Source organism: Panthera leo, chromosome B2 (assembly GCF_018350215.1).
Source record: "Panthera leo isolate Ple1 chromosome B2, P.leo_Ple1_pat1.1, whole genome shotgun sequence".
NCBI classification, from domain to species: Eukaryota; Metazoa; Chordata; class Mammalia; order Carnivora; family Felidae; genus Panthera; species Panthera leo.
In genome coordinates, this window is record NC_056683.1 from 129,422,716 (window position 1) to 129,445,661 (window position 22,946).

A 22,946-nucleotide genomic window follows, 5' to 3' on the forward strand; every position below is an offset into this window, starting at 1 on the left:
CAGCACAGAACCTGAGCTGGGGCTTGAACTCATGAGCCACAAGATCATGACCTGAGCCGAAGTTCGACGCTTAACCGACTGAGCCACCCAGGCGCCTCCACACTCCTATTTTTCTTACACACATCCCATTTGGCACATTTTCCGAAACCTATTACCTGCGGATTATTTTTATCGTGTTGAAAAGATTACACAACAAAATTTATTTTGTGTATTTTATAGTAATAGCAAGTGGAAATGCTCTGTGAAATGGCATGTTGAAAGAGAGGAATATCTAAAGGCAGCATTGCTCTCCTCCCGATGAGAATCCCCGTGTGTAGGTCTGTCAATGCGGGGGGGTGGCCGACAGGCCTTCTAAGGCTTCAGCGGGGAGATGGATGGTTGGCATCTCCTGACCTGTTCAGTAGTGATCTCTCTTGCTTTGGGCTCCTGATTCCGACCTTTTGTTCTATTTTTGAGGAAATGGGAAAAACATACTTGTATGCTACTCTGAAGGTAAGATTTTGGTTATCGTGATTTATAAAAACGAGTTTTTGTATACCTGCTTGTTGGTTTCATTCCTTCGTTTGGTAAACATATATTGCCCACCTACTATGTATACCAGGTACTGTACTAGTCACTAGGCACGAAAAAAATGTTTTCATATGACCAGTGTTTAAATTAATTTGGAGTAAACTGGGGAGAGGACTATGTGAAAGAAGTTGTGTGTCAGCAGAGACATATTTTGTGGTCTATGTGGTAATTTTTTTTTTTACAAAATTGCTAGTGGTGAGAAAATGATGATGATTTTGCACTTGTGACATCATTGCTAATGTTGGGTTTCTGTGTTTGGGCTCTTTGTGCTGCAGAAGCAAATGGCGTTTTGAGAGTCTTAATTTCACCGGAACGCTGCACCTGTTGCTGGCTATTCTTGCATATGAAATCCAGAACTTAGAGTCACTTGCTTTCATTTCCTTTTCCTCCCCCCTCTTTCCGGTGTGTGTGTGGGGGGGTCAGGTTAGTAGCTCATGTAAAGAGTCTCCAACCTTCTTCCTTCAGGGTGTGATTTTAATGCCCTTGAGAGCAGAAGTGTTGGGTCCTTTTTTCCTTCTGCTGCTGGAAGACTCACATGTGAGCGGCTGCAAGATTCTGAGGCTAGTGTTTGTGCCAGAGTTTGGGACTAGGGTGGGGAAGCACAGGCTTTTGGCAGCTGCAGCTGCTACCTGATACTTGGAACCTGACTGCTGTTGAGGAACATCCATTTCCTCTTGGTTTCATATGATTTTTGGCTATGACTCTGAGGAAGAGAAGAGGTATTATATAGTGTCATTTACTTTCATAAAACTAACTTGGAAGTCTCAGGGCTCCATGTTGGTTCAGGCCCTGCCCTTGGATGTCAGCGAGCTGCTTTAGAAGGTTCGCGATTGATGGAAGGAAAAGGGTTGGGAGCTGGTTCAGAGGCTAAGAAAGTTCAAAGCAGATTGGTGTTTCACTTGGTGTCCTGGAATTCAGTTACTTTATCTTTCAAAGGAGAGTTGAGATATTGATACAGCTGAACTTGTAGGAATTTTGCAGGCATTAATGAAAATAAATGTGAAGAAACTTTGAAGTTCAGAGGTCCCTAAAGCTGGTGAGTTTTATTGAGCAGGTTGTGTACCTGTGTACCAGTGGGGACATCGGGGCCTCCTGCACTCTACTGAATTGGTAACCTCCAGGAAGATATTTTAGTCCAACATTTCCAATTTACTATATTAAATTTTTTTTAATGTTTATTCTTGAGAGAGAGAGAGAGAGAGACAGAACACGGGTGGGGGAGAGAGAGCGGGAGACACAGAATCCGAAGCAGTCTCCAGGCTCGAGCTGTCAACAGAACCTGATGCAGGGCTCGAACTCAGGGGCTGTGAGAACATGACGTGAGCTGAAGTTGGATGCTTAACTGACTGAGCTACCCAGGCACGCCTAACATATTTTTTTAAAGTTTATTTCTTTTGAGAGAGAGCTCGTGTGCATGCAGCTGAGAGGGGAGGGGCAGAGAGAGAGGGAGAGAGAGAATCCCAAGCAGGCTCCACACTGTCAGTACAGAGCCTGACGTGCGGCTTGATCCCACCAACCCTGAGATCATAACCTGAGCTGAGATCAAGAGTCAGAAGTTCAACCAACTGAGCCACCCAGGCAACCCGAACATTTCCAATTTAACACCAAGTTTGTTATATGTGCTTTATTTATACTTTTGTAGATAGACAGATGTACTCATGGACATTCCCTAGGAGGAATCATTTTTTGGAAAGTGGAGCTTTGTGTGGAATGGTACATAAATGATCCCAGCCTGCAAAGTTGGGCATGGCCTGTTCACCACCAGGGACTGCCCTGGAATAAGAGGGCCTGACTTTGTTTTTGCCTTATTTCTGAATCACTGTTTTCTCTTTTGTACCTTCTGGAATTGTTTCCAAGTTTCACCCCCCTATCTTCCTCCCTGTTCTTTGTGACTTCTTAGAGTACTTTAACAATAGGCTGCTTGTGCATTTCTTGCCCTCTGTAGCATTCACTCCCACCTTGTTTGCTCAGCCTCTGCCCTCTCCTTTCCCTTTTTACAGGCTCCAGCCTGTCTCCGCGCTTCAGCCCGATCCCCGCAGTGATAGCAGGTGCCACAGCACTCCCTTCCTTGGCACTTGGTGCTGCCTGGGAACTGGTTCTCAGGGCACTGCATGGAGCAGAGTAGGTGCTCAGTAAACCAGTCAGTTAGCTGACTGGCCTTGGGCCCTGGGACCTTGTTGTTCAGTCCCATGGCTCATACATTTTTGAGTGATAACCAGTACTTGCTTTTACTGTTCCTCATCTGGCTACCTCTTGGAAACTATAATCTCAGAAATCCTGGAGCTGATTGAAAATACTCTGGGTCAGTTCCTTGGCATTGGTTCTGCCTAGTTATTACCTAGACCCTTCCTTCACGTTCTCCCCACTCTTTGCCCTAAGTTGTCAGAAGTAGATGATTACGCCTCATCTACAAGTTGAGAGGTATGACCCATGGGAGTTTGGGTGGGTGTGCCCATAATTAGGCCTATCTTTGTGTGGCGTCAGCTGCAGGCAGAATATACAGATGACTCACACATGTTAATACCCATGTCTTCTGAGTGGCCAACATCCTCAGATTTGCATAAGAGCTCCAAACAGAAGACACTGGATTGAGATCATCACTGCAAGTGACCGAGGGGCAAAGTGTTACGAGCCGCACATCTGGATGCATAGGCTAGTGTGTGCTATGCATGTGACTCAGGCCACTTTTTCCACTAAATGTTTTTACCGCTAGCAATAAAGAATACTCCCCGTGCTTCTCTTCATCACACCTTGTCACGAAGCATGATGGTTCTAGAACCATCTAGACACTGGAGAGGTTTTCCTCCAAATGGCAGCAGGTGTACTTCAAGAAAAGTCACTTGCTGACCTTTGCTCCACAGCCCAGCATGTTGGCAGTTCTCTTGCTTCTACTTTATATTTCTGTCCTTCTCACCTGGCCACAACTCTCTAGTCCCCTGGGAAGTCCCCTTCTGCAGTTTTGGGGTGTGCTCCAGAGCTGCAGTTTTTCATTTCACCCCTGTCCTGCCATAGACCTTGCCACCTCCTTTCTGCATCAGGTGGGCCTGCCACATGCACTGTGCTCTCTGATGTGAGAGCTGACCTGGGTTCCTCTCACTGTCCTGGTTCACTGTTAACTTTGTTCTTGTGTGGTTTTTTTTTTTTTTTTTGAGTTTTATTTATTTAAGTAATCTCTACACCCAACGTGGGGCTTGAACTCATGACCTCAAGCTCAAGAGTCGCATGCTCTTCTGGCTGAGCCAGCCAGGCGCCCTCACTGTTAACATCTGCCCTGATGTCTTCTACATCAGCTCGTCTCACTTCTTTCAGTAAATGTTCTTTTATTAAGTCCTTGCCACATGCCAGTCACTGTGCTATAGGGGATGGAAAAACAAAGCTAAATGAGAAATGGCAGCATTTCTTTTTCACCCGATGTATAAAAACAGGACATGCAAAAAATTCGGAAAAGTCACTTCCATTTTCTTCCTTCCCCCCCCCCAATTCTTCCTTTTTAAAATATTTTGAAGTTCCTCTTTCCTTTCAAAGCATTTGTGTTGTTTCCTTCTTCTTATTAAATAACTGTTCCTGGTCCCTGGAGAACCCTAGCAATGACCTTCCTTTCTTCTGCTAGAGTGGATTGTTTGCTGCTGGAGTCGCCATCCCAGCGATCCCTGCCTTAAGCAGCCAGTACTCCAGGGTTCCTTCCGCTGTCCTGGCAGCCTGGAGCCTGGCTTCTACGAAGCCTTGGCGTCACTTGGCAGCCATGGAGTGTTGGCCTGTTCTAACACAGATTGCTGCCGGCTACTGGAGGCCTCGCCTCAGTTGATTCCAGGCAGTCGCCATTTTGGTTGGAACTAACACACCTGGTGAGAAACCTTGCTACACGTGTACACACACACACACACACACACACACACACACACACACACTATTGTGAGAGGAGTGCCATCCTGGAGGGAATCCCTCCTCTGTCTGGGTGTAGGGAGTGGATGTGTGCACCTACCCCCTGTCCCTACAACACTCATTTTAAGGGATTTGGTGGTACTTGTTCTTTACCTCTTAATCTCACTACTTCTATGCAGCATTCCTGAGATAATTGTAAGAAAGTTTGTCATTTAATTCTGAAATACAACTTCTAGGAATTTTTCTTTTAATTCATCATTCCAAGTAGGTATCTTTGACTGTTTGCACACTAGACAATGAAACTAATAATACTTAAAATAGGATTTCTTTCGTCCTTTCCTGGCATCATCTTAAAGTCTGCATCTGAGATCAGCCTCTGCGTGATTGGGGATAAATTCTAAAGTCTTTGATGGTGGGGATTTTGGTTTAACTCACTCTAATGTAATTTCGTTGATTATAATGTCATTCTATTCCATTAATATTCTAATATGGAAACAAAGGCATGATTTCAGATTTTATTTATATCTTTCTGCTTTGGAAAAACAATCTCATGAGAAATCAGCCCATTAAATACCATCCTTGATGTTACTTTTTTGGTTTTGCTTGTTTTTAGAAAAGTTTTTCTGGCTCTTTCTCTTTGTAATTGTTTTAACCATACCAACAGTAGTGTCGTATTTTTAGATGTATTATTTAAAATCATGTGAAAAATCCTTTTCATGTCAAGATGTGGGATTTTGTTAGTAATATTTAATGTGATCAAGAGCTAAGGTAGAATTTCCTAGCTAGAGAAAAAATGAGTTAAAATATCCAGATATGCTCTTTGATTATCGGAGACGTTGTATTCTAAACAATAATTACTCTGATGAAAATATGAAAGGGCTTGAGTGAGATTGTGAGAATCTTAAGGGACAGAGACTATACCTTTTTTGTAATGCTGTGTAGATGATCAGCACGGTTGGGAGTTGGCTCTGATGGTGGAGACCTTTGTTAACCTCATGAAGATGAGTAGACTTCAAACTCCCCCTGTTTTTGGCATGGGAAATCTTTAAGGATTATGAGGTTAGGGAGTTGTAGGTATTTGAGAAAGGTCACTGCGGGGAATTTGTGGGAATGTGAATTGGAGTGAAGAGAGCCTAGAGGCAGAGGTGACATAACAGGTGGCTCTACCAGGTGAGTGAAGGAGGATGTAGTTGAGGTGGGTGGGAGACGAATGAAGCCACTGGATTTCATAGGTAGTTCCACAGCCCCTCCTCTGCAGTTGTAGTAGTTCAAAAGAACTCTGAAAACTCAAAGGTACCTTCTTTGTAATTCATTTGACAGTAAATCTGAGCTTGACCTTGAACTCATTTGGTGGTGAAATCTCACTTGAACTGCTAATAAGATGCTTTTAAAAGCTTTACCTATCCCACCTACCATTCAAGATACACACACATTTGTTGCAGAACTATTAATGTGTTTGATTAAGGGGAAATTGCCCTGAATCTTGCTGGCTTTTTGTTTGTTTGTTTGTTTTTGTTGTTGTTTTATTTTGTTTTAATGTAATATATGTCCTATGTGCTCTATTAACTTTGCTCAAATGGGAAAAGTTCTGATTCGGCAAAACATCTGGTTCAAGGTTTTTGGACAAGGGATTGTGAAGGTCATTTTGACTTGTGTTTATACGGTAAGGTTGATAAGACTGACAGCTGAAATATGAGGAGAATTGTGGAGGAAAAGAACATTCCTAGCCTGGAAGACTCTGTGGTTAATGATGACACCTCCTCATTAGCATGAAAAGAAACAGAACTTTGGAGGGATCAGAAATGTTCGTTAGATAGTGCATGATTTATTGAAAAGGACACATCCTGGATTTTTGAAGTGTTGCTTGCGTGCAGGATCTTGGATTGAACCATGAATCAGAAAAAGAGGACAAGTGGGGACATTTGGATATGTTCTGTAGGGTAGTTATAAAGTGTAGTATTGCATCCATGCTAATTATCTGGTTTTGACAGTGATAGTCTGGTTATGTAATATGGTGACAACGTTTGGGGAAGCTAAGTGAGGGGAGTGAGAGAACTCTGTGTGACTCTTTTTATACCTTTTTTGGTAAATCTAAATTTATTTCAAATTTTAAAATATGAAAAAAAGTTACTTGTCATACCAGGAAATGGCACCATCCATGCTGCTGTTAAGTAGAAAATATCTATTAGCTAGAGTGTGGTTTTCTTGCAGATTTAAAGTCTAAGACAGCAAGTCCAGTAAAATTTCAAAGTCAGGTCTCTTCCCTCCCCAATTATTTTTAAAACTGACCTTGTTTTTAGCCTAAGAAGATTAACTTAGCATTAAAAAATGGTTATTTATTTATTTTGAGAGAGGGAGAGAGAGGGGGAGAGAGAGAGAGAGAGAGAGCCAACGCGCAGGGGAGGGGCAGAGAGAGAGAGGAGGAAGAGAATCCCAAGCAGGCTTTGCACCATTAGTGCAGAGACCGACGTGAGGCTCGAACCCACGAAACCATGAGATCTTGACCTGAGCCTAAACCAAGAGTCAGACACTTAACCGATTGAGACACCCAGGCAGCCTTAACCTAGCATTTCTTTGATCTGAGAAAAATGTTTGATTCTGGCCTAAGTACATGTAGAAGAGTTACGAAATGAAGCCAGTAGTGTCTAGAGAGTTCCCCGGAAGTGCCGTAACTCCAGTGTTCCCTTGCATTTGGCCTTCCTGGTATTGGGTGGAAGGTGTGGTTTGTTTCTAGCTTTTGTCTGCAGCTCTGCAGGGTTAGATGTAGGTTCATTAGTTACCGAACCTATAATGGTTAGGACCGACCATTATAATGAGATGTTCAAAGCCAAGAGGGTTTGCAGATAATAGAAAGGGTGAAAAAAAACGTGTGCCTTTGACAGCCAGGGTGGGCTCACCTGGGCCTGACCGTTTTGAAGCGGCTGGGTGAGTCTCCACTGCCTGTGCTTCACTCTCTGGCTTCGACACCAGCCCCCGTGGTTTCAGCTCATACGTTCTGTGTTTCTCTCTCCAGTCCAATCCTTTCTTTCCCTTTTGGTGAGAGTAGACCTAGGCTGGCAGCCAGTTGCTGCTGAGCTATAATAGACCTAGTGGTATGTACAAAATTTGATTACTGCTGTCAACACCAGATTGAATAAGAAAGTGCATACCCTAGACAGATACTTGTGGCATAAATGGTCTATTGATTTCACAAGAACTAGAAATGAGGTCACCGTGTAATCTAGCAGAAGGGGTCTGTGGATGGAGTGGGTTCTGACATTACAGAACAGTTTTAAAAAGTGCCCTCCCATTAGATCTTTTTAGAAGAACTTTCAGATAACTTTGATAAGCTGATTGCTGCTTCTGATTTTCCTCACCATCAAGTATTTACTGAAACTCTGATAAAGGCTTTTCACTTGTGTTTGATCAATGGTTTGCTTTTCCTTGCATAGAATATACTTTAGAAATTGTATTGGTTGATATACACCATATTTGCTCCTGAGCTTTGATGACATTTCCACTTAGCTTAATATGAATGTTTTAGAAATTTCCCACAATGGAAAGTTCTATTTGACATAGGAAAGTTCAGAGGTCAGTTTCATAGTTAGCTGTATGCCAAGAAATAACTAAAACAATGGATTACATAGTGCAGCCTTGGGACATGGAAAATTTCTTGGAAGAGGGATGAATCATATTATTAATACATGTTGCCAGGCTTGAGGCCTTATATTGGAAAATAAAGAAAAAAGTTGTTATTTTTTAAAGCTTATGGCATTTTTGTATTTTCTTTGTCATGTTTTATGTAGGTTTTATTCTGTTTCTTTTTCTTTCTTTTAGGGATTAAGAAGATGAAAATCCTAAAATAGGATGTTTTAGTAAAGAGATAATTAACATCATTGTAATATGAATTTGTTCAAATACCATAGTCTGAAGAAAACTATAATTTCTCTGAGTTAGATAGCATTAGATTAGATAATCCCTTTGAATTAGAATAATTACTGCCCTCCCCATATCACATTTCTTTTTTACTCGAAGTTTAGTTGACACACAGTATTACATTAGTTTCAGGTGTACAACATAGTGATTCCACAATTGTGTACTTTGCACGGTACTCACTATGGTAAGTAGTTACCATCAGCAACCATACAAAGTTATTACACTATTACATATTCCCTGTGCTGCACTTTTCATTCCTGTGACTTGTTTATTTTGTATAAACCAGAATTTGTACCTCTTAATCCCCTTCACCTATTTTGCCCATCACCCCACCCCCTACCATCTGGCAATCACAAGTTTGTTCTCTGTATTTATGAATCTGTTCCAGTTTGTTGTGTGTTTTAGACTCCACATATAAATGAAATCATATGGGATTTATCTTTCTCTGTCTGATTTATTTCACTTAGCATAATGCCCTCTAGGTATGTCTCTATTGTTGTGAATGGCAAGATTTCATTCTTTTTTATGACAAATATTTTATACACACACACACACACACACACACACACACACACACACACACACACGTATATTACTTCTTTATCCCTTCATTTATCAAGAGCCCCTTAGATTGCATCCATATTTGGCTATTGTAAATAATGTGATAAACGTGGGGGCGCACATATCTTTTCAGCCAATATCACATTTTTAGGAGGGGAGGGGGAAATATTGCTAGTGTGTATTTCTTGACTTCTCCCTCTTGGCTACCTTCAGAATTTGGGGCAGTCTCAATCTTAAATCACATCTGGTCTAAAATCTCTTCCTGTAAATAATTATGGCTATTCAAAAGGCTGCTTTAGTTGAATCTCTTTGTATTCAAGAAGAAGACACATACAGAAAGACAGAAGGAGAGAAATGATTTGTAAATGATGGAAATATCATATTTACATTGAGAATTTCATCTCCTTTTAAGTTTTCTTCTGCAGCCCTTTAGTAGAGAAAGAAGAGCCAACCACTTTAGTAGCCTCTTATTGGAGATCTAATTCGAAAGTAGTAGTTATTTAGCTGGCATGAACCTGTATAGCTCTACCAGTTAAATTTTTTTGGAATGTTTTCGTACCTTTTGGAAAATAGCCACTGTTCCAGCTAGACACCTTTAAGATCTTGTTTCGTCTCTGTAGCCACTATCCATTTTGACTAAGTGGTCCCCATGCCTTACTGGTTGTTCTGTATTTTGAGTACTGAGCCCTGTCTACAAGAACGGAGACATTTTTGGGCTACTGATAAAGTTAGGCTTTGCTGACCACCTGGGAAATGCATATTAAATCACAGGGAGATATGTTCATATGCACTAGGACAGCTGTAATTAAAAAGACAGATGATAATACATGTTGGTGGACATGTGGATAAATTGGAAACTTCATACCCTGGTAATGGGAACGTAAATGGTGCAGCCACTTTGGAAAACTGTCCGGCACTCTTCCAAAGGTTAGCCACAGAGTTACTATATAACCCAGCAGTCATATAGAGAGGTGAAAACGTATGTCAGCGTGAAAACTTGTTCCTGAATCGTCATAGCAATATTGTTCATATCAGCCAAAGATTAAAATAACTCAGATGTCCATCAGCTGATGAGTGAATAAATAGAATGTGGGGTATTTATGCAATGGAATATTATTCAGTCATTATTCAGAAGTGAAGTACTGAGTTTGAAAACATTATACGAAGTCAAAGAAGCTTGTCACAAAGGACCACATGTTCCAAGGTTTTCTTCATATGAAATGCCTGGGAAGGGCAAACCTGTAGAGACCTGAAAGTAGGTATTCATGGTTGCCTAAGGCTGGTGGGTAGGGCAGAAAACGGAGAGAGAGTGCTTTTTGGGGTGATGAAAGTGTCCTGAAATTGATTGTGGTTATGGATGCATAATTCTGTGAATATACTAATAATGCTTGAATTCTGCACTTTAAATGGGTTCATTACATACTGTGTGAATTACATGTCAATAAACCTCTTACAGAAAAGAATTGGGCTTGACTGTGTGACATAATCTGTACCACTGTGCTTTTTGCTGTCTCCTCACAACAATTTGAGGAAATCGGTGGGGCCACTACTCCCATTTTACAGATTTGAAGATTGTGTTAGAGAGTATTTTGCCAGAGTCATGCCTGTAATCTAGGAAACACACAGAGATTGGGCAAGTCCTGCCAAGTTTCTCTTTATCATATTTCAGTCAGTAGCAGGAAAAGAGATGGCTTTTAATTTAAATCCGTGTGTATCCTGATAAGGGTACATATTCTATGAGATATGAAAATCTTGCTTTTAAGTATAAAGTTTCTGTTGCAAAGCAGGAGAGACAAAAAGAATAGGAAAAAAAAAAACAGAGTGAGCTACCATGGGTAATGCTTTTCCTTGCTTGTCGTATGTGTGTGGATAACATGTGCACGGCAAGAGAGCACATACACAAGATAGAATAGGCCGGAAAGTATGAGTCGAAAGTTTTACTTCTTATTTTATAATTCTGTGTGGGTAAGCTTCTTTTTTTTTTTTTTTTCTGTCATAGTAATGTGTAAGGAATTAAGAAGATATCCTTTTGAATTTCATTTCTCCAAGGTATATATGTCTATTAAAGTAAAATAACAAGTCCCATTTATTCTTTGAAGTATGGTTAATATGTAACCAAACTCTTCAGCCCAGTTGTACACCAGGGCAAATACCTCTATTTATATACATAGTGGGTAGGGAGGTGGGTGGAGATGTCCCTTACCAGCCAACACTGTCAAAACAGGAAGCAAAGTTATAATCTCTTTGTAGTACGTTAGAACCATCCAAAGACTCCAAGTTGTGACAATTAAAAAAACCCCAAAAAGCAAAACACAACAACAAAAACAATAATAAAAAACGACCTAAGGAGTTTTCACTTACTGCTAAATGTAACTTCCTGTCTGGTATTTAGAGGAGGCTGGGTTAGGTTTAGTCAGATCCTCTCATGGGAAAAATAAAAGCCACCCCAAAACAGGACATCCCAGTGTGCAGTTCGCAGGCTGCTTTTGTTGTCCACTTCCTCTGCATCTTTTTCCTCGTCATTTAAGCAACTGTAGGTGATGAGCGGCCCGGTGGCCACCACGTTTCGGTGGAAAAAGTGCAGACTTGACTTGCCAGAAGCTCGCCAGGCCTGCAAGCAGGTAGCAGGTAAGTCTTGCATGACTCCCAGCCTGTGAGGTTTTGAAAAGGGGACGGCAGTGAAGACAAGGGTCTCTTAGTCACTTCTTAGGTATCAGAGCTGCTGAAGACAGGGCCTGGCTGGTGATGGGAGCACCCTGGTTTGTGCTTCCTGATGCCATATCTGTCTAGATTCCAAATAGTGGAGACCAACCCTGTCTGCTTCATCCTTCTCTTCAGAATGTGACAATTTGCCATTTATTGGCCTCTTTGGAAAAAGCACTCAAGGGTATGGACCTTGAGTCCATACCCCAATGTGTTGTGACAAATGTGCATCAGTTTGCCTCTTTGTGTTTTCAAAGTAGCTTATTATGTGTTGACTCTTTACTGTCATAGAAAGTTTCCTCTGTACTGTTGAATAGTGACAGAGCTCATCCCATGGTGTTTTGATTTACTGTACTGGGTAAAAAGATACTTTAGCTTTTTTTAAAGTTTATTTATTTTGAGAGAGAGGGAGAGGGCAAGCACGAGTGTGTGAATGGGGGAGAGGCAGAGAGAGAGAATCCCAAGTAGAGCCTGATGCGGGCCTTGAACCCATGAACTGTGGGATCGTGACCTGAGCTGAAATCAGGAGTCAGAGGCTTAACTGACTGAGCCACCCAGGTGTTCCAGTACTTTACTTTTTAAAACATATAGTTCAGAACTGATAAGGGCATGAATAGGACATGTGTACTTTGTGGGGACTGTAAATGAAGGGGTTTTCGTTTCAGTACAGTGTCACGAAGAAATGCAGATGTATAACTTCACTATGGATGTGATCATGCACGTTTCTCACTGGGGTTTACTTCCAGGGTGATCTAGTTCTTCTGATCAGGCCAGATGTTTGTGTCTTGTTCAATGTATGTATTTATGTGCTGGTCACGTGAGCTTTCTGAGTAAACAAAGACAACAACAACAAAAAAACACAACCCAAGGGACGGATGTCGTTTGACCTCATGTATCATGCTTGAGTGTTGTCGCTGTGGGAAAGAAAACTTTTAGGTTGGTTAGAATTTTTACTATATGTGTTTCTTTCCTTTGGAGTTACTCCTTACCTCTTTTTTTTTTTTTTTTTTTTAATCCTAACTCCATATGAATGAGGTGGTAAATGGTTGTAGGCATGTTCTCTGTGGAGCACATCTAAACTAAAATGATTGGTGCAGCCCATATTTTCTTTGTCAATTTGGTTTCTTGGCCAAGTGTAATAGGAGATCCGTGGGCTATAATTCATTTCTTTGGCTATTGCCTTTCTCTCTTATTTAAATAAACATATGCTCTCAACAGAAAATTAAAATACTGTTCAGGGACCAGAATTAAAATACCACGTATAGGAAAGCATTGCAGCATTGTGGCCTTTCAAAGATCTCTTTGGACTCTGATTTATTCCTCTTTCTCTGGCATTAATAGTCTCTATGGTCTGCTTGTGTGCATGTTACTGTCTTGCTACAAAGGGTCTCAAGTAAGTATGGTGGTGAAATCAAAAGACACAAGAGAAATACAAATACGTCTTTAAATAGTAAGGACACTTTGAAATGAGTAGACTGCAACTTTAAATATGAATTCTGGCCCATTTACATAGCATTCTCCCCTGCCCTCAGACCAGTCCAAAGGCTTTAGGAAAATAGAATCATTTAAAAAAATATTTCAGGGCATGTTCTTTTAATACAAATAGAAAACCAATGTACATATGATTTTGAATTCCACGAAGGCCTAGACTCTCTTCTCATTGGCTTTTGGTGAACTGAGTATTTCCTTACATCTGCTGGGTAGATCTCTAGTGATCTTGTTAGAAATAAAAAAATAAATTTTTTAATGGATGTTATATTTCATTGCAACACATGGCCTTTTCTGGCTTTCAGAGCAGTCTCCATAATTAAACTTTGGGATGAATCTTTTGTTTATGGACCTTGAGTCAGGTGGAGTAAATGAAACCATAAGCGTTTTGCATTAAACTTTTGACAGTATGGAGTTGATATGCCAGTGACCGTTGCCGAATCTAAAGGGAATAATGGAAAACAAGGTATAAAATGGAGTGAATTTTAGATACATATTTGCTCAAAGTTAACCATTCAGTGTTAGTTTTGAAATTGCCGCCCTTTGCTCTGTGGAGAGCTTCAATGTATTTGCCTCCCTGCCACCACTGAGCTACAACAGGGAGAAACTGAGTAAGTTGAAATCTGAATCTATATCATCTATCTATCTATCTATCTATCTATCTATCTATCTATCTATCTATCATCTATCTACTTATCTGTCATCTATCTTTCTTTGATATCGAATCTTTTTATTTTAAAATATTAACCCTAGGGGGCGCCTGGGTGGCTCAGTTGGTTAAGCGTCAGGCTTCGGCTCAGGTCATGATCTCACGGTCCGTGAGTTCGAGCCCCGTGTCGGGCTCTGTGCTGACAGCTCAGAGCCTGGAGCCTGCTTTGGATTCTGTGTCTCCCTCTCTCTCTGTCCCTCCCCTGCTCATGCTCTGCCTCTCTCTGTCTCAAAAATAAATAAAAACATTAAAAAAATTTTTTTTTAAAAAACCATTAAAATATTAACCCTAGGAGTGTCTGGGTGGCTCAGTTGGTTGAGTGACCAACTCTTGGTTCCGGACCAGGTCATGATCTCATGGTTCGTGGGTTCAAACCCCACATTGGGCTAAGCACTGGCAGCACAGAGCCTCCTTGGGATTCTCTCTCTCTCCCTCTCTCTCTGTCCCCCCCCCCCCCAATAAATAAACTTAAAAAAATATATTAACCCTATACTTTTGTGAAATAATTCCTTTTCTTAATCTTGATGCCTGTGTACAAATGATGACAAGTTAAGAATAACCTAATTGAGGGAGACCAAAGTTAAAAAAGTCTTGAAAATGGGGCAACTGGGTGGCTAAGTTGGTTAAGTGTCTGGCTTTTGATCTCAGCTCAGGTCGTGATCTCATGGTTGGGAGATTGAGCCCCGAGTCGGGCCAGCTCTGTGCTGAGTGTGGAGCCTGCTTGGGATTTTCTCTCTCTCCTTCTCTGCCCCTCCCCCATTCATGCTCACTTGCTCTCTCTCTCTCTTTCTCTCCCCCCCCCCCAATAAATAAATAAACTTAAAAAAAGTCTTGAAAATGTGAAATAAAAAAATTTTGGTGCCATTCTAGGATTTGTAGGCATCCACTAATGCACAGATGATTTATGTCTAGAAATTGCCCTGCTCAGGAAGCCACTGCTGGGAGGCAGCTTTTCTGGCCATCCTTCCTGCTTGCTTGTTGGCTGACAGGACTCTATGTCAGCTGTTTCCTTTCTAGATGGGTTGGTGAAGATATCCTTAACCCTGGCTCCACGGTAGAGTCGTCAAAGTGTTGAAGCCCCACCACCAGAGATTCTGATTTAAGCAGACTGACGCCTTGACTTTGTAGCTTTTCAAAAAGTCTCTGAGTGATGCTGCTGTAGATTCAAGGTGGAGAGGCACAGAGGACTGTTACTTGTTCCCAGCTAGACCGAAAGCTCTGTGAAGAGGACGAGGAGCTTGTCACCATTGTACCCAGCACCTAACTGTGTGCCTGGCGTTCAGGGAAGGCTCAATATCTGCTTGTGGAATGAATGAATCAATTCCTCTGAGCAACAGGAAGGCTGGAAGAGGGTTGGATCTCTTCGTTTCCGGTCAGTGCTGATGTAGGAGAGTATGTTATATTAGACTGTGGCTCCCCTGAATACCAGCTGTCATCTGGAAGAAGCTCCTGGAAGAGATCCTAGGGGAACAGACACATTGAGCAGCCCTCTCGGAAGAGACAAGCCTGCCAGTTGGCAGTGTCTTCATGAAGCAAGGCAGGTTGAGAACTTTGGAATAAGAATTTTATCAGGGGCTGGGGTGTAGGTGTATGTGAATGCGGAGGTGGGGCTGGTTGGGGACACTACCAGGAGGTTCTCTGAAAGGAACTGTGTGAGGGTTGGTTTGAAAGGAAGGAGTGTGTTTATCGTTGCCAGATATCATGGACTTCCTGACCTACCAGTTGACTGTATCAGAATAAAGGCACAGACTTCAGAGTCGCCAGAGTGCAGTGAGGTTTGTCTGGGAAGAGTTCTCAGGGCTTGTGAATTTTTAGCTGATCTTAACATGTATAAAGAAAATTCACTGGTGGTTAGGAGGGCCAGGTGGAATATAATTTGCAGAGGTGAGTGAGAAAATTGTTAAATTTGGAGAAGAAGGGTAGACAGAACGACTTGTTTGAAACAAAAGAATTTGGGGAGAAAATGAGATGTGTGAGTTAACATGGTACTGAACAGCTGTTTGAGGGGTAGACTTGGCTTTTACTTATGATTGACTGTAAAAGTCACTGAACTTCTGAGGTGGGTCTCCCAACCAGTGGGATTTCCCAGGGGCTGTTTCAAAGCACTTGTAAACTATGGTAACATTCAAGGTAAATAAAGAGTATGTTCTGTAAACCTTATAAAAATCTGATAACGGTAGCTTTGTCTGCTACCTAGAGTCTAGGAATAGGAAATCAAATGTTATGTTCATTATGGTACTTAAAATATATTTAAGGGGTGCCTGAGTGGCTTAGTCGGTTGAATGTCCGACTCTTGGTTTCTGCTCAGGTCATGATCTCATGGTTATGAGATTGGACCCTGCATCGAGCATGGAGTCTGTTTGGGATTCTCTCTTCCTCTCTCTCTGCCTCTCCCCCACTTGTGTGCATGCTCTCTCTCTCTCAAAAATAAATATTAAAAAATTATATATATCCTTACGTGTATATATATATTTAAGTTCAACCTGTACACTCTGTTATCCTTTTAGTTGTGTTTTCCCTTGGCATTACTTGAAAGGTATGCTCATGACATGGGTCCTGGATCCATTTCGTGTTACAGTTGGGTTCTTTGACCCTTCCTTAGAGGGCACCAGGTGCTTCCTCTTCTAACCATTTGCAAAGTCAGGATTTGATTGGAGGACCATTGAAAGGACTGCTGGGAGTGAGGAATGGTAGGAGCGTTCGATAGGATCTGGGCACAGCGACTCGCTTGATCCTGCCCCAATATTTTGACCTTGATTTGAACAGTTCGGTGAGCAGGCAACTCAAGTAGTTTTTTTCCCACTGAACTAGAACTTTCATTGTTCTGCAGAGGAAGATGAGTCATAGCCTAGTTCTACCATTGTGTCAAAGTGAAATTTTATTCTAGGACTAAGGGAACACAGGTCAAACTTTCTGTCTAAACCAGAGAATTGAATCTTGGGTTGTGAACTGGGCAAAAATAAGTGTGGTTCCCTGTGAGGGTGGCTGGTAAGTTAGAGAGATATTTTCTTGTAAGAAATTTTTGATTCCATACCTCATTTTTAATAATATATTTAAGTATCTTTTAAAAAAATACCTTAAGTAATCAGCTTCCTTCTTAAAAAAATCCAGTGCTGAATAAACATTATACAGAGTAGAAAATTATTCCCTCTCCCCTCCGTTTATGTCTATTAACCATTGTTAATAGTTTTGTTTGGCCATACCTTTTCCTATGAATACACAAATGGGCAGCTTTGTATCCAGGTTTTCACAAGCATGACTTTTCTTTTTGAACCAAAGTCAGAACCATACTGTGATGGTAGTATCCCATTTAAAAAAATTATTGGAAATAATGACCTGTGTACATAGATCTTAGTTCATTTGTGTAATTGCTGGGGGGCAGGTAAGTGTTTTCTGTGAAGTTGCTATCCACGAAGTGTAGAGAAATAAAAAGTAGTGTATAAATGTTTGGACTTTTTCCTTTTCTTTTCTTTTGTGAAATTGAACTTCTCTGCATATGTTTAATGGCCCTTTGGAAAAATTCTTCAATAAATTGCCTTTTCATACATTGGGCCCTCCCCCTTTTTCTGTTGTCTGGATCTCTTACTTCAAACTCTTCCTGATTCGGAGGGAAATTCCTACAAAATTGCAGATTTTAAGTGACTTATGTGAATTTCTTTTGCATTTAAAGACGGTTAACTTCCAACTTAAAAGACACAAGTGATTTCTGGATTTCTGGGATAGAGTTTCGAGTCTTTGGATTTGGATTCTGTATTTTCTCTTTATCTTTTGACTGGTGTGGCCGCTGTCATCATCCCGGACTCTGCTGAGGCTGGTGATTATTTAGGTGCCCTCACTATTTTATTACATTTTTCTATACCCATGAATTACTCTCATAGGGATGGTAGGGCCCAGAGGTATTCACAGAATGCCCTTTTTCCATGTAAGTTGTAGAGCATGATACACTTAATGGGGACACACTGTGTAGCTAGACTCACAGTTGAGTCCTAGTCACCCTGCATCGGATCTCAGTTTCCTTGCTTGCAAAATGGTAGTAAAGGGACTGTTGTGAGTCTTTAAAGGTGTACATATGCAAACTCTCTTGCACATTCTTTGGCAAATTGCAGGAAGGATTATAGTAAATGGTGGCTGTATTTGTTAGTAGAGCCTTTCAAGTTAATCTGGGAAAAAATGAATACCGCTTAGATGTTAGATAAAGATAAGATATTAGTTTAAATTAGGCCCCATGTGCATCATCGTACTGAAAATTGACCAGTTCGTCCTCATCCTTCGATCTAGATCTGTTAGTAATTTTTCACGTCAAAGCATCAAGGCTGTAATTCTATGCTGGACTCTAACCGCAGACCCAGTACATGGCAAGAAAACAGAGCTGTACATGACAGCAAATGGCCTGCAGTTGCTTGGAGAATATCTTTGTGGCATGGTGCCCGAAATGTTTTGCTGGTTTCAAAGTTCACTTTCATTTATTCAGAAAGGTTTTTATTGTTTGCAAGCAAGCAAGACAAGCAAAGGAAAAGGGCACACAGGTTCCCATATGGTTCTGTGCTGTACGACCTATTTGCCTTTTGGTGCCTTATATAAAAAGCTTTATTTAGTCTGCAGAGAGGACTATTTCTCCAAATAGAGGAGAACCGTCATAATGGTCTGGAAACCTGATAGATTTCAGTTTAATGCCACTGATCCAGATACTGCCAGAGGCTGGAATGCACAGAGGTTGTGAGATAGGCATCTCGCACAAATTCTTCCAGGTCACATGCTTATCATCAATGGAGATACCTTATCAAAGAGCAATCCTCTTGGTCCTCTGAGATTCAGCTCCTCCTGTCACAGCAGCACTGACCCTTTTCTCCTGGCCCAGCCAGCCCCTAGCTAAAACCTGCCGCCAGAGCGAGTCTCCTGGCTTTGACCCGACCTGTTTTCTTGTTCTACTCTTGGATCCTGTGCCTTTAGCTTCTGATTTAGCCTACTCCTTTTCTGGTGTTAGTAGCTCCTGGATTGTGTTTGACAGAAGAAATTTATTTTCCCAACAGATTCACTTTCTCTTTAGATAACTCCAACCTACTCATGCAATCTGGTATCTGGCAATACTCTGAGAACTGTTAGTTGTTAATAAAAATTTAATGGGTAACTCTGAATAAGTAGTGTTACAGCAGGAAAAGGAAAAGCATAGTGTGTGTGCATGCGTGTGCATGCGTGTGTGTGTGTGTGTGTGGCAGTTACTTATGGGACATTTGGAAATAGAAGAGAAAGACATCATGAAAAGAAAATACTTATTATATTTTATGTCTGCTGATACAAATTCTTTAAGACAATTATTCCATTCTGTCTTTGCTCATATGCAAAGTTGGGGTGACTGGGTGGCTCAGTCTGTTGGACTTCCGACTCTTGAATTTTCGGCTCAGGACATGATCTTGCGTTTTGTGGGTTCAAGCCCCACATTGGGTTCTGTGTTGACAGCATGGAGTCTGCTTGGGATTCTTTCTCCCTTTCTGTCTGCCCCTCCCCCGCTTGCTTGAGTGTGCATTCTCTGTCTCAAGATAAATAAATAAACATTTTAAAAAATCATGTTTGACTTCATAGTGATGGATTCTAAGCTGGGAGGTTATGGATATTTTGCAAGTAGGCTGAGAAAATAGTTCTCAAGTTCCATTGGATCCTTCTTACCTATCCACCTCCTTCCTACCTAATTTCTTCTGCGGTTACAAGGAGACTCTTATGTTTTATGATGAGAAGTTATTTTGTGGCTCAACAAACTGTGTAGTATTACAAAACAAAAGTCTTTGAGATTGTATTCTGTGTATTCACTGAATTTGTTGCTGGACCTCATGCTGCAAAATTTCTCCGAGTAATAAAACCTAAATAAAAATAAATGGCGTTGAAGGCGTACCTACCTCTTGATACTGAAATAAAGAATTGGCATTTACGTCCCATAACTTGGAAGTCTCTAGCAAGTAATACGTGCCTGGAGTTTTATCATGAACAATTCTTATCCTACCGGGTTTGTATTAAGAAGAAAGTAAGCATCGATTTCTCTATAATTTTCTAAAATTTCTCATCTATTCACATTTCTTAAATCAAGTGGTACATAGTGCTTACTTTTCTGTTAACCTCAAGTAAGCCACACATCTAAGAATTAGAAGGGAGAAAAAAAGCAGCCCCCAAATAAAAGATTCAGAGAACATTTATTCAGATCTGCTGTTTTCTGGGTCCTGCTATAGGTCCTGTTGTTTTAAATCTGTTTTTAAACTTAATGATTCTCCTCACTGGTAGGCCAGGACCTCTGCAGATACCATGCAGACTGTAGAGAGGTGACAGTGGCCATTTGTTCCTTGGAGTGTGCAGTCAGGGAGATCTGTGAAGCACATTAGGCCCTCTGTTAGTGACTGTTTTCTTAATTCACGTTTAGGTATTCAGTTTCTAGATACAAATCAGAAGGGTAGTGGGCTCGAGTGCTGCTAAATATTAACACGTTGGCAATAATGAGATGTGCTGATTATACATACAGGAGACAAAATAAAAGTACAGAGCAGTGCAAAGTAGCCTCAAAGCTTAACAACTTGGGTCAAAATGGTGCTAGATTTTGCAACCCCAAATGGTGAAAAACCATTAACACATGAGAAAGCTTTTCCCGTGAAATGGCTGCACAACTGAGGGGAGGCAGTATATGGCTTTCTGGGCTAGAAACCCTGGGCTCTAGAATCCTGTTTGCATATTTTGTCAGACCCCAACGAGCACAAAGCCCCTTTCTCCAGCTCTGGAGTGGCCTGCTGGTTAGGCTCACGGGCACTGCTGGTTTGCAGCTGCTGGGGGTTGGTACTTTGTGGCCAGCGTTCAGTGACTTTCAGAAGCACTGTAAATGTTCTCGGTACTGTGTGGTAGGCAGGCTGCGTCCTCAAGACTTATTCTACTCTTAAATGATCAACAGTGCACTTCTTTTCCAGGAATTCCTTTCTGACCTTCACGTATGGGTTGGATGCCCCTCTCCTCTGCTCCTACACCTTCCCTCCTGGGCTCAAATTCAGTGATTCCTAGATGTGGTCCTCTGTCACAACATTTATGACAGATTTCATAGGTCAGTGTTTTTGAAAGTGTGGCCTGGCCTCTCTCTTACAGGGTGTGACCTTGAAACCTGTGTTTTAATAATCTCTCCAAGTGGTCACTGTGCATGCTTGAGAACCTCAGCTTTAGAGATGACCTTGAAGACGGGCTCTCTGCTTCTTTGTGTTTGAATCCTCAGACCTAGCCTAGCTCCTGGCACATTTTTGTGGCTCAGATATTTTTTGTTATTGTTGTTGTTCAGTGAATGAGATAGAATTCCATTGAGAAACGTATGGAAAGCAGGTGCGCATGTGGAATCCAGCAGCACAGTCAAAGCCACGCCAGTGATTCTCAACCGTTTTTCTTGATCGTTTTGTAAATCCACAGAAACGTGAAACTGAAAATGTACTGTGGATGTACCAGAATTAGCTTTTCTTTTCTTGCCCAAGAAAATACCCTGTATGTGATTGCTTTATTTTTACCTTGTTTGAAATAAGCTTTTATTTCAGGCTGGTTTTACATTGATAGTAATGTGAATGCAAAGGTATGGGAAGTCCCTGTACATCCCTCACCCAGTTTCTTCTTTCCTCCCTGATTGACATCTTATGTTACTATGTTACATTCACTGTGTCACAATTAATGGACCAATATGGATCCATTATTATTATTAGTAGTAATATCATTTTTTAAAGTAGGCTTCATGCCCAGCACACAGCCCACCATGGGCTTGAAGTCACAATCCTGAGATCAAGACCTGAGCTGAGATCAAGAATAGGATGCTTAGGGGCACCTGGGTGGCTCAGTCGGTTAAGCGTCCGACTTCAGCTCAGGTCATGATCTCGCGGTTCGTGGGTTCGAGTCCCACGTCAGGCTCTGTGCCGACAGCTCAGAGCCTGGAGCCTGCTTCAGATTCTGTGTCTCCCTCTCTGCCTCTCCCCTGCTCATGCTCTGTCAAAAATAAATAAACATTAAAAAAAAATTTAAAAAAAATAATGCTTAACTGAGTGAGACATCCAGACACCCCATAGTAATATCATTAATTAAAGGCCTCCATAAGAGTTATTATTAAAAGTTTGTAGATTAGGAGGTAAAATAATGTTTATTACACGTACCAAGTCTTTCTTGCTTGAGGTTCTGCGTTTGAATTCTTACCTGCCGCCACAGTTGCAAGTATGTTCATAAAGCAAGAGGGGGCCGATTCCTGTGATAGATTCTGAAGCAGGTGTTTTCAGGTGTCATTGGTCTTCCAGGATCTAGAAGAGGGGAAAGTTATTTTGAAAGGCTACATTTGGTTCATGTATCTGAAAGTACTCCATATTAATAAAAATATTTGTTGACCCCTCAGGTTTTGTTAGATAGGATATTTGTTTTATCTATTTATAGTGTATTCAGACAGAGTTACTATTCAGAATATTTGATGAATGGTAGGATGGGCCCGAACCGATCAGATAGATGTCCAGATAATCAGAATGGTTGATGGCTGGTAAATAGGTCTCTCAGTCCTACTACTATCTAAAATGCCCTAAAAATGTCTCTTGTCATCGCCAAATGTCTCGCAAGATCACTCCGGGTCAGAAGCCCCTGATAGAAAGCATTTAGAGCAGCCTGTCCTGCTCCTGTAAGTGCTACAGAAATATGTGCTGTTATTATTATTGTTGGTGTCTTCCTTCATTTCACTTATTTCTGATATATTTAAAAACATGCAGGTAAGAAAGACACATCAGGATTTTTTTCTCTAGTGAAATCACCACTTGTCTTAAAAATAAGGCTGTATTTCGGGGCGCCTGGGTGGCTCAGTTGGTTGAGCGTCCGACTTCAGCTCAGGTCACGATCTCACGGTTCGTGAGTGCACGATCTCACGGTTCGAGAGCCCCGCGTCAGGCTCTGGGCTGATGGCTCAGAGCCTGGAGCCTGCTTCCAATTCTGTCTCCCTCTCTCTCTGCCCCTCCCCCATTCATGCTCTGTCTCTCTCTGTCTCAAAAATAAATAAACATTAAAAAAAAAATTAAAAAAAAATAAAGCTGTATTTTTGATGATAAGATGTACTCACGGTTTGTCAGAGACATGTATGTATGGCAGG

The 22,946-nt window shown here is 41.3% G+C and overlaps 1 protein-coding gene across 5 annotated transcripts in view; it reads left to right on the forward strand.

The window, feature by feature from the left end:
• Window positions 1–22,946, forward strand: part of UTRN (utrophin) — a 582,930-nt gene that overhangs the window by 111,868 nt on the left and 448,116 nt on the right. For 2 of the 5 annotated variants that reach the window (XM_042939998.1, XM_042940003.1), the window contains exon 1: window positions 8,916–11,556. The exons of the other annotated variants lie outside the window; for them this stretch is intronic. In XM_042939998.1, coding sequence (XP_042795932.1) covers window positions 11,469–11,556 — 88 coding nt within the window. In that variant the 5' untranslated portion in view covers window positions 8,916–11,468. Of the gene's footprint in view, window positions 1–8,915; window positions 11,557–22,946 lie in introns of those variants that run through there. 5 annotated transcript variants of the gene reach the window in all.